The sequence below is a fragment of the Scardinius erythrophthalmus genome, assembly GCF_964197995.2.
Source record: "Scardinius erythrophthalmus genome assembly, chromosome: 22".
In the NCBI taxonomy this organism is placed as follows: domain Eukaryota; kingdom Metazoa; phylum Chordata; class Actinopteri; order Cypriniformes; family Leuciscidae; genus Scardinius; species Scardinius erythrophthalmus.
This window is the reverse complement of record NC_138242.1, coordinates 32,247,951-32,260,994: the sequence shown is the minus strand read 5'-3', so window position 1 is coordinate 32,260,994 and position 13,044 is coordinate 32,247,951. Positions and strand designations below refer to the sequence as shown.

The 13,044-nt window shown below is 40.1% G+C and overlaps 1 protein-coding gene across 1 annotated transcript in view; it reads right to left on the bottom strand.

The window, feature by feature from the left end:
- Positions 1-13,044, bottom strand: part of LOC308682862 (uncharacterized protein) — a 39,536-nt gene that overhangs the window by 13,788 nt on the left and 12,704 nt on the right. Inside the window, 4 exon segments of the mRNA XM_081352802.1 lie at positions 3,360-3,467; positions 9,686-9,699; positions 10,011-10,149; positions 11,318-11,413. Coding sequence (XP_081208928.1) covers positions 3,360-3,467; positions 9,686-9,699; positions 10,011-10,149; positions 11,318-11,413 — 357 coding nt within the window.

Sequence of the window (13,044 nt, the reverse complement as noted above, 5' to 3'; positions counted from 1 at the left end):
TCTAAGACTTGATGTTACAAATACATTTTTGAATATACTGTGTGAACTGTATATTTTCTCACTTCCATAAGTTTTTTTCAATTGTTTTGTTTATTGGTCTAATCTGGTTTCTGGTTTCTCTTTCTAATAAACCTTGCATTGGGTTAATCAGTCAGTGAATTCTCTTGTGCTTCATTTCCACCTTTCTGAACTTCACCTTTCTCACTTCAAAACTTGAAGTGGCGATGAGGTCTTAAAATGTATGCAAGGGGTCTTAAAAAAGGTCTTAAAGGTCATAAATTTAACTTCATGATTCGTGTATATACCCTGTATTTATTGGTCTTTAAACTGACAAAAATATTGCATACGCATACACACACATATATAAACGTTAACCTTTATAAAAGCATGCCTTACCAGATGAAATCCAAACCCAAGAAAGTCCAAGTCCTTTGAATAAAAAAGAAACATCATTAATGAGAAGTCATCTTATTCTAATGTTCAGTCCACATGAACAATTTAATCTAAATTATGTGCGCTCTTACCTTTAGATTGCACAATGATGTGGGCTTGCAACGTTGTGCTGTAAAGTATCTCTTTATATAAAGGCACAATGAGTGTGACGTTGACCATCTGTATTTGGTTCGGGTCACTTGTGTGTGTGTAGCTCTTTTTGGAGTCACAGTAGTTTGGCATGTGGTGTATGGCGGTAGTGCGAAAGTATCAGAAAGGATTTAAATCACAAGGATGCTATTTTTGTCCCATATGTATATCTTCTTTTTTAAAGATATCAGATATTCATATAATATTTTATACTGAAATTTACACCTTCACTTTCATATTTTGTGGTTAGTTACGTAAAGCATTATAGAGGTAGAGACTCTTGTATATAATGTTTCTTAACCATAGTTAAACATTCACACAAACTTTTTTTAATAAAATTGATTAATAAAGTTAGATTCCAGCAATAATATGCTAGGATGCTTTTCTAGAACTGTGTGTCATTTTCTGTCCTCAAAGATAGACAGGCATGCACTGGGAATTTCACAGGTTTATCTTTGTGCTCAAGGATAAAGACAAGGTAACAATGCCTCACGAGCAAGACGGCTGTCACGGAACAGTAAAATTGTCAGTAGACAGCTGTAATGGCAACAATGAATATCTGCACTTGCGACCTTTTGTTCTCGCCTAATGCAGAGACAGCTGCAACTCTTGCTTGTTCTTGTTTGTCGCTATGACCTTTTTTGATTTCCCACAGCTATATCCATCATATGTGTTTAACGGGTTTATCAAGTTCATTCATCTATGTTCACCCCATTCTTTCTTCAAAAAGATTTTTCAGCTTTACAAAGATTCCCAAAACAAATGCGTGAAAAGTATTCTGTAGGATACAAAATGCATTTTGTGTTTACTAGGGGTGTAACGATACATTGTTATATTGAGATATCACAATATAAAAATGTAACTATGTGTATCATTGATGTAAACGATATGATTTGCAATATAGTTAGTTTTATCCAATGCTCAGCTTACTATATTTATAAGATTTAATTCACCCAAAAAATGTCAATTCTGCCGTCTTGTGCTCACCCTCATGTTGTTTCAAACCTATAAGATTTTCTTTCAACTTCCAAACACAAATGAAGATTATTTTTCTGAAGATTATTTCTGTTCCTCCATTTAAAGTCGATTCCTCTAAAACTTAAAAGACCCCAAAAATGCATTGATCATCTGAAGTGCGTACGCGCTGCTGGCACTCCTTTAAATCACCATATTGTCACGGGGCGAGTGAGCGAGAGACGAGGATTCAAGTGCAGAGGAGATTTAATTAACAAACACAGACAAAAATACAGAAAACTCAGAACTCAGATAATCAACAGACAGGAACATCAAAGACAGGTAACTCGGACAACGAACCAGCACAAGACTACAAACACAAGGAGGCTAAATAGGGGAACAAACAAAGGAGGGTAACGAGACAGACAGGTGGGACAAATTAACCAATAATCACATAACAAGATGGGAGGGGCTAGACAATAGACAGGAGAGCACATGGCACAAAACAACAAACACCCATGTGCAGCACAAGACTGGACAGACATGTGACATTACCCCCTCCTTAAGAAGCGGCTACCAGACGCTCCACAAGACTCGGACGGGACGGGAGGGACAGACCAGGACGGGACGGGAGGGACAGACCAGGGAGGGACAGACCAGGGCGGGACAAGGGGAATGGACAGTTCAGAAATCCAGGGCGGGACACAAAGTTCGGGAGTCCAGGGCGGAGACGACCCCTCGGGCGGCCAGGGCGGAGACGACCCCTCGGGCGGCCACGGCGGAGACGACCCCTCGGGCCACGGCTCGGGCACTGGAACTGGCACCAGCGGCTCGGGCACTGGAACTGGCACCACCGGCTCGGGCACTGGAACTGGCACCACCGGCTCGGGCACTGGAACTGGCACCACCGGCTCGGGCACTGGAACTGGCACCACCGGCTCGGGCACTGGAACTGGCACCACCGGCTCGGGCACTGGAACTGGCACCACAAGCTCCGGTTCAGGAACAGACAAAGACACAGACAAAGACACAGACAAAGACACAGACAAAGACACAGACACAGACAAAGACACAGACAAAGACAAAGACACAGACAAAGACACAGACAAAGACACAGGAACAGACACTGGCTCCGGCTCAGGAACAGACACAGGCTCAGGAACAGGAACAGACACCACCGGCTCAGGAACAGGAACAGACACCACCGGCTCAGGAACAGGAACAGACACCATCGGCTCAGGAACAGGAACAGACACCACCGGCTCAGGAACAGGAACAGACACCACCGGCTCAGGAACAGGAACAGACACCACCGGCTCAGGAACAGGAACAGACACCACCGGCTCAGGAACAGGAACAGGAACAGACACCACCGGCTCAGGAACAGGAACAGACACCACCGGCTCAGGAACAGGAACAGACACCACCGGCTCAGGAACAGGAACAGACACCACCGGCTCAGGCTCAGGAACAGACACCACCGGCTCAGGCTCAGGAACAGACACCACCGGCTCAGGCTCAGGAACAGACACAGGCTCGACGGCGGCCATCTTGTCCGAAGACACAGGCTCGGCAGGTGTGACGTGAACAGTCTCTGTAGCGGCCATCTTGTCCGAAGACACAGGCCCGGCAGACGTGACGTTAACAGACTTGGCGGCGGCCATCTTGTCCGAAGACACAGGCTCGGCAGGCACCACCGGAACTGGGACCACCGGAACAATTATGGAGGGAACCCTTCTCCTCCTCCTGTGTCTTGAGACCACCGGAATTGGGACCACCGGACTCGGGACCACCGGAACTGGGACCACCGGAACTGAGAACACCGGAATAGTCACAGAGGAGGTCTTCCTTCTCCTCCGTCTCCGGACCACCGGACCACCTCCTCCGATCTGATCACCGTCTGACATGGTGCTCTCCTCCTCCAAAGTCCTCTGAACACATCTGGAGAAATATTCAAATAGGGAAATGGAATTTCCCTTCTCCTCCTCTGAAGAAAAAATCTCGCTCCGCTGAATCCACATTTTGGCTGGTTCGTTCTGTCACGGGGCGAGTGAGCGAGAGACGAGGATTCAAGTGCAGAGGAGATTTAATTAACAAACACAGACAAAAATACAGAAAACTCAGAACTCAGATAATCAACAGACAGGAACATCAAAGACAGGTAACTCGGACAACGAACCAGCACAAGACTACAAACACAAGGAGGCTAAATAGGGGAACAAACAAAGGAGGGTAACGAGACAGACAGGTGGGACAAATTAACCAATAATCACATAACAAGATGGGAGGGGCTAGACAATAGACAGGAGAGCACATGGCACAAAACAACAAACACCCATGTGCAGCACAAGACTGGACAGACATGTGACACATATCACATTAAGTTTGAGTAGTATGATTATTCAAAGCGTTTTAGATGGTTTATTCTTAAATGTATAGTGCATTAATAGCGAGAGAGGCAGGACATACAGTGGGAAAACAAGACCAGTGTATTACAAGAGAAGTGTATTTGATACACAGCCGATTTTGCAGGTTTTCCCACTTACAAAGCATGTAGAAGTCTGTAATTTTTATCATAGGTACTCTTCAACTGTGAGTGACGATCCAGAAAATCACATTGTATGATTTTTAAGTAATTAATTTGCATTTTATTGCATGACATAAGTATTTGATCACCTACCAACCAGTAAGAATTCCGGCTCTCACAGACCTGTTAGTTTTTCTTCAAGAAGCCCTCCTGTTCTCCACTCATTACCTGTATTAACTGCACCTGTTTGAACTCGTTACCTGTAAAGAAGACACCTGTCCACACACTCAATCAAACAGACTCCAACCTCTCCACAATGGCCAAGACCAGAGAGCTGTGTAAGGACATCAGAAAAGCAGAACTTAATATTTGGTACAAAAACCTTTGTTTGCAATTACAGAGATCATATGTTTCCTGTAGTTCTTGACCAGGTTTGCACACACTGCAGCAGGGATTTTGGCCCACTCCCCCATACAGACCTTCTCCAGATCCTTCAGGTTTCAGGGCTGTCGCTGGGCAATACGGACTTTCAGCTCCCTCCAAAGATTTTCTATTGGGTTCAGGTCTGGAGACTGGCTAGGCCACTCCAGGACCTTGAGATGCTTCTTATGGAGCCACTCCTTAGTTGCCCTGGCTGTGTGTTTTGGGTCGTTGTCATGCTGGAAGACTCAGCCACGACCCATCTTCAATGCTCTTACTGAGGGAAGGAGGTTGTTGTCCAAGATCTCGCCTCCCCTCAATACGGTGCAGTCGTCCTGTCCCCTTTGCAGAAAAACATCCCCAAAGAATGATGTTTCCACCTCCATGCTTCACGGTTGGGATGGTGTTCTTGGGGTTGTACTCATCCTTCTTCTTCCTCCAAACATGGCGAGTGGAGTTTAGACCAAAAAGCTCTATTTTTGTCTCATCAGACCACATGACCTTCTCCCATTCCTCCTCTGGATCATCCAGATGGTCATTGGCAAACTTCAGACGGGCCTGGACATGCGCTGGATTGAGCAGGGGGACCTGGTGTGCGCTGCAGGATTTTAATCCATGACGGCGTAGTGTGTTACTAATGGTTTTCTTTGAGACTGTGATCCCAGCTCTCTTCAGGTCATTGACCAGGTCCTGCCGTGTAGTTCTGGGCTGATCCCTCACCTTCCTCATGATCATTGATGCCCCACGAGGTGAGATCTTGCATGGTGCCCCAGACCGAGGGAGATTGGCCATCATCTTGAACTTCTTCCATTTTGTTTGCCAGCAGCCATATCACCCTGTAGCCCAAGACTGGTTGCTCACTGAAGCAGGGTTGAGCCTGGTTAGTACCTGGATGGGAGACCTCCTGAGAAAACCAGGTTGCTGTTGGAAGAGGTGTTAGTGAGGCCAGCAGGGGGTGCTCACCCTGTGGTCTGTGTGAGTCCTAACACTCCAGTGTAGTGATGGGGACACTATACTGTCAAAGAGCACCGTCCTTCGGATGAGACGTTAAACCGAGGTCCTGACTCTCTGTGGTCATTCAAAATCCCAGGATGTCCTTCGAAAAAGAGTAGGGGTGTAACCCCGGCATATTGGCCAAATTTGCCCCTTGGCCTATGTCCATCATGGCCTCCTAATCATCCCCATATACTGATTGGCTTCATCACTCTCCTCTCCACCAGTAAGCTGGTGTGTGGTGGGTCGCATAATCGCATAATTCAGGTGGATGCTGCACATTGGTGGTGGTTGAGGAGATTCCCCCCTTCCATGTAAAGCGTTTTGAGTACCCAGAAAAGCGCTATATAAATGTAACAAATTATTAATTATTATTATTATTATTTTCTTATAATTGCGCCAACAGTTGTTGCCTTCTCACCAAGCTGCTTGCCTATTGTCCTGTAGCCCATCCCAGCCTTGTGCAGGTCTACAATTTTATTCCTGATGTCCTTACACAGCTCTCTGGTCTTGGCCATTGTGGAGAGGTTGGAGTCTGTTTGATTGAGTGTGTGGACAGGTGTCTTCTTTACAGGTAACGAGTTCAAACAGGTGCAGTTAATACAGGTAATGAGTGGAGAACAGGAGGGCTTCTTGAAGAAAAACTAACAGGTCTGTGAGAGCCGGAATTCTTACTGGTTGGTAGGTGATCAAATACTTATGTCATGCAATAAAATGCTAATTAGTTATTTAAAAATCATACAACGTGATTTTCTGGATTTTTGTTTTAGATTCCGTCTCTCACAGTTGAAGTGTACCTATGATACAAATTACAGACTTCTACATGCTTTGTAAGTAGGAAAACCTGCAAAATCGGCAGTGTATCAAATACTTGTTCTCCCCACTGTAGCTAGCACCTGGAGTGTCTGTGCGTGCGCGGTTTGTCTGTGTAAGAGATCCAACAAATGCCTGCATTGAAAGCTTGAGTACTGCGTGAGGGAATTTAAATTAAAAAAAAGTTTACGGAGTTTCAGTGACATTATAACATTAACTACTATATTTAATGTTGAATAACATGTATAATAATGTAATGGGGGAATATTTGTGGGTCCTGATAATAATATAATATAATCGATAATATAAAAATAATAAATATAGAAATATAATATAAAAATTGCGATAAGCATCGTATCTTGAGTTCACTATCACAATTTGTCATAGTTACAACCCTAATGTTTACAGAAGTTAATATATTCTAAATACATGACATCAGTGTTACCGTTTCTGTGCATCAGTTAACATGAAGGTGCTTATAATTATTTCTTCTTAACAGAAAGAACAGGTCAAACTAACCGTCTTAGCCCCAGATCTGTTTCTAAACAGCTCTACTGCGTTGATTTGTTGTTGAGCCGTGTGAGCCATCACTCAAGACCTTTTGTGCGGTTTCTGGCCTGCCATGACCTCTCATCCCTCAGTTATTCTGCACCCTCTCAACAAGCACCTTACTTAGTCTTATCACTTGGCCAATCTATTCTAGGCCCCTCATCCTTTACAGAGCCTCATTCTCAGCTGTATTTTTACTCTGGTTTATCAGCACTCAGGAGCAAGAATGGAAGAAATGAGAGCAACCTTATGTCTAATAACGTTTGTAATCGGAGCTTCCTTTTGTCACTGGGTGCACTTGAATGGTCTTGTATCTGTTGGGTTAAATAGGAATCCATTGTGTCTACTTCCTGTCTTCTTCTTCAGACCATGCAGCTAGTTTTGCTACAAAAATTTTTACCTAAAAGCTGGAGTAGGTGTAATTCTTAAGCATTAAACAATGGTACATTGATTAAATGCTACAGTGAAACTGAAATAAAAAATTAAAAAACATTTTCATTTCAAATTCAATGATACTAAAATAACACTGGATCAAAAGTCTGAAACCATGTTCAATAATATGTGATTGAAATTATAATTTTAAGTTTCTTGAAGTCTACCAGGGGTGGGAGGGTATGGGGTGGGTTCCAGATTTGTATTTGTTGCTTTTTGCTTTGTATTTTTGGATTTTTTGTCCTTAAAAAAAAAAAAAAAAAAACAGTTAACAAAAAAAGAAAAAGAAAATATAATTTAATTGTGGACAAAACTGAAAGTTTTAGAATGTGGAAAATTTTTATGTAAATGAGTTCAAATGAGTATACGTGTCAGACTATTTCTAGATCACTAAAGTAAATCTGACATTGATCATGTGACTCCTTTGCATAGATGGTCAAAGTTTCAGTGTAAGCACATGATGCTCTTTGGAATGATCAAGTTTTGTTTGTCACTTCAAGTGCTGCTGCAAAAGAAACTCTAAAAATTAAATATGTCGATTACATTTTTTAATCTTTTATTTAAAAATATGTATTTTGAAAAATATAAAATATGCATTTAACTACTGGTCTCAGACTTTTTGAAACAATTGAATATTTCTTAACATTTTGATATGGTTGATCACCAAATGACACCCTCTGGTGGTGGTAGCTGTACACTGCAATTGTCAAGATCATCCGCACATAATCATGACAGCTAAGAGCAGGGATAGGCAACGTTGGTCCTGGAGTGCCACTGCCCCGCAGAGTTTTGCTCCACCCATAATCAAACACTTCTGAATAAGCTAATCAATGTCTTCAGGATTATTACGGCTACAGGCCGGCAAGTTTTTTGTGTTTTTCTTCTTTTTCTGGATTGGTACTAAACTCTGCAGGACAGTGGCACTCCAGGACCGACGTTGCCTATCCCTGTCTTAGAGCATCCAATGAGCCAGGCTCTTAACTTCATCGTGCAGTTGACATTTTGAAATATATAAATAACATTTTATAACTTTATTTAATTTATTTATTATTTTAATAATTTATTATTTTAATATTTTATTATTTTATGTATCCAAATTAAAAATATATTTCATATTATTTCAAACAGTACAATTCTAAATATTGTATAAAAAAAAAGTTAAAATAAAAAAAAGTTAAAAATAATAATCCTATAAAAATGCACTCTGACCAGTATGGGTTTTCTGAATGCATTGCATCATGTGCCCAGGCTAAAAGCTTGACGGATAGCCCCAGTGTGCTTCAAAGCAGTGAATCATATAGTGTTTGAAGTCTGTTGCTGTCCCTCAGAGAGCTGACCGAGGGGCCATACCCTTCAAGTTGTCTTGTTTACATTGCATTGTTTCCTTTACTTTAGCCCTGAGGACAAAGATAACCTGTTAAATTCCTTTGAGTGATAGTATGTAGGACATGTCTCATCTGTAGACGTCCATCACTTGCATGAACTCTTACTACTTAAGTTACATTACCTAATGCCTCCTCTATGCTATGCTTATGATATTGTTTAACCACCTTGAACTTTCCTAAGCTATGGCTACCTCTTACTAAACAATGTTAATGCACAAATTAGCCCCATTTTTTACATTGCCTATATGTCTAAGAAAAATGGTCATTGTAAAGTTTATAAGCTTTTTTTAAGCTTTTTATGTGCGTCAGAGGCTCCTCTCACATATAGTAATGTATGTGCCAAGCTTTATGAAGCTCTTAAAATAGCACAAGTGACAAATGTTAAAGATGCCACGCTTTCCTTATCCAGTGTTAATCAACCCCCTCCTTCCTGACTCCTCCTTTATTTAACACGTCTGTTGGAGCCACTGCATAATCTTGAGAAACAACAGGCACTTGTCACATCTCTCCTACCCTTTGAGTAGTTCTGTAATGGACAGTTCCCTTGTCTGAAATGTTTTTGCTAGCTTTATTTCTATCTGCAATCATTATGAAAGGTAAGTCAACATCATGTTATCTACAGATTTGATCTGATTGTATTTTTTTTACATGTATGTTAAGGGCCTGTTCTGACCTGTTTTAATAATTTCTGCTAGAAGTTATTGTTGAAGTTTTGGGAGAATGACCTGCATAATTGTGGATTTCATTGCAGACATTTTATTTAGCTATTAATGTTCATAACTACATTAACCAGCACACCTAATCTTAACAAATGACAATTTATGTAGTGGTCTGCTAATGCCTGAAAAAATGGTTTTAGCAAGTTTTTTTACTCTTTAATTGACTTTGTTTACACCACTAGTGACAATGACAATTTAGTTTTAAAATAACACAATGTGGCAGATGTTTAATTTGCACATTTTCTTTATTCTATTTCAAGACTAATGGATTCAAAGCGACACACAAGATTTTGAGAGATGGGAGAGCTTCATTCCTCATCATGTCCTTTCTGTTCAAAGGAGAGAAAAAAGACAAAGATGTAAGAATAATTTATCTTATTAGAAAATATAATACATTTTGCCCATAAATGTAATTGTTTAAAATTATTTTCCATATTTCCTTGCAAAATTTGATTGCACAGTAGGAAAATGGAGTTGCCATGTTACTTTTCACTTGAAAGTTATGAAATATTATGTGGGTAGGTTTCCAGAGTCAAATAGTTACTTTAAATTTTAGTTTGCTTTAGAGTTAATGTTAATGACAGTATGCACCACACCTGCCAAGTCATTTAACATTTGTTTGAAAACAACCAATACTTGCCTTGGATCCTGTATCACGGCTCTTGGCTCTCAGCTTGTTGACCTGAGATTCAGCAATATCAGCCCTCTCCTCTGCCTCATCCAGCTCATGCTGTATCTTACGGAACTTGCCCAGATTTGCATTAGCCTGTTCCTCCTGTAAAAACATGAAGATATTTTCTCAAGCAATCCCATGCCAAGAAATAAGTCACAATATTTGGTCACGCTTCTGATTAGGGTCTAATTCTCACTATTACTAACTATTAACTACGACTTTTGCATCAATACACCTCCTAATTACTGCTTGTTATTAGTTAGCCTGTAGTTAGAAAAATAGTAGTTAATGTTATCGCCTTGGACTAAAACTAACTGAATTCACTTACACGGGGTATAACTACTTCTCAATTTATTTATTTTGCATAATTTTTGTACTTTGTTGTGATTTTTTCCCCACATTGTTACACTTGTGTTTCCGGTCAAATATGACCGGGCTACAAAAAAAAAAAAGCATATAAATCTCCCCAATTTATTTATTTTGCATAATTTTTGTACTTTGTTGTGATTTTTTCCCCACATTGTTACACTTGTGTTCCCGGTCAAATATGAATCTCTTGTTATGCTATATTATCACCAAATATTGGATTCAATCTTTTTGTCAACTTGTTTTCTTTCAATTAGGACAGGTTTTGTAATCCTTTTTGGAACTGATTGATTGTAGGCCTCATTGATCTTATCTTATGCACCTCAGGTTTGAAGTGAAAAAGGCAATATCACACTAGTGTACTCTAATGTTTAACCCGGAAGTTTGTTTTGAAATTCTTTTATCTTGTACAAAATGGCACAGTGTCAAACTTGTGTAGTTCCCGGTAAAATATGAAATATGATGTTCGTCATGTTCACATATAATCATGTGTGCAGGCCTAATTGATCTGAGTATGAAGTTCATCTCTGTTAAAAAGAAAGATTATAATACGTAAAATTGTTTGTGTGTGTGTGTGTGTGTGTGTGTGTGTGTGTGTGTGTGTGTGTGTGTGTGTGTGTGTGTGTGTGTGTGGTAGCTTGAGTGTTGGTCCGAGGCCTTTATCTTTGCAAGCAATCAATCAGTTTAAAAAATAAACACAAAACCTGTACTAATTGAAAGAAAACAAGTTGACAAAAAGATTGAACCCAATATTTGGTAATAATATTTCATAATGGGTGATATACAAGCAATTTTTAAAAGGCCGGCCATTTTTAGACCGGGAACACCAAAGGTGTTTCAACACAGCTTAAGGGTAAAGCATGATTAGATGCATACTTTTTTACTGAAATTATCTTAAACATACCGCCTCCTCAGCAGTTCTTTTGTAGGATTTGACCTTCAGCTGGAGTTTGTCCACCAGATCCTGAAGACGTGCCAGATTCTTACGGTCCTCCTCAGTCTACATATAAAGTCAGGGTTGGGGAGTAACGGAAGACATGTAACGGCATTACGTAATCAGGTAACTGTAATTCGTTACAGTTATGTCAAAAAAACAAGGTAATCAGATTACAGTTACATTTTGTAAAAGAAAAACGGGAATGCTACCAGGATTACAATGGTTTCACTTAAAACTAAATAAATTAGTATTTTGACATTATAATGCTATATTGACAGCGTGGATCCCGGTTATATCCATGGAGATATCCGTCAGGCTGACCAAATAAAAAATAAATAACATTCTAATTAATAGCTTATGGGTCGCAGGTCGATGAGAAATAAATAATTAATGTGTTGATTTTTATAAAGACACGGAACTCTCATTTCACAGTAAAAGGAAAAAATATGCCTAGAGCATCTCCTAGTGGTCATTATATAAAACACAGAAAAAAATGAATAATTGCTTAATAACTTAAAGGGTTAGTTCACCCAAAAATGAAAATTCTGTCAGTAATTACTCACCCTCATGTTGTTCCAACCGCGTAAGACCTTCGTTCATCTTCGGAACATAAATTAAGATATTTTTGATTAAATCTGAGAGTTGTCTCACTCCTCCATAGGCTTTCAGAGGGACCGAAACTTGCTGGCCCAGAAAAGTTATTAAAGAGATCGTTAATATAGTCCAAGTGACTACAGTGGCTCAATCTTAAGTTTATCAAGCGACGAGAATACTTTTTGTGCGCAAAAACAAACAAAAATAACGACTTTATTCCACTATTCATTTCCTTCTCTCTGGGCCTCTAGTTGGTTCACGTAGTGTTTTTGCGTAGCGCGTCTGTGTTACACGTCACCACGTAGGCTCACAATTGGCCGAAGCGGGTCATGTGTGTGATGCGTGATGACGTGCAACACAGACGCGCAGCGCAAAAACACTACGAGGCCCAGAGAGAAGGAAATGAATAGTGGAATAAAGTCGTTATTTTTGTTTGTTTTTGCGCACAAAAAGTATTCTCGTCGCTTGATATACTTAGGATTAAGCCACTGTAGTCACTTGGACTATATTAACGATCTCTTTAATAACTTTTCTGGTCCAGCAAGTTTCGGTCCCTCTGAAAGCCTATGGAGGAGTGAGACAACTCTCAGATTTAATCAAAAATATCTTAATTTATGTTCCGAAGATTAACGAAGGTCTTACGCGGTTGGAACAACATGAGGGTGAGTAATTACTGACGGAATTTTCATTTTTGGGTGAACTAACCCTTTAATAGCTTTCTAAAAATATACACATGCTTAACACTGAGAATTAGAATAATTGAAATGTGATGATCCAGTGCGGATATCTAAATCAGAGAAAATCTTGTTCGAGTGGGTAATGTTAAATTGATGTTTGATCGGTTGACGTTAGAACTGATCCACACATCTCTAATTGACAGCTGGTTCTGTTGCCAGTCATGACTCATGTGAGTCACCTGCTGGTGCATGGCAATCATTGTCATAAATATTGCTTTTTTCTTTACGTTATTTACATATGTGACCTTGAAGGAATCCACAAGTAATCAGATTACATGACATTATTTACTTTCACTTTGTGGTGCTTGGATTATGTTACTAAAAACCTTTTTTTAATCAAGTTATTTTTTTAACTGTAATGGA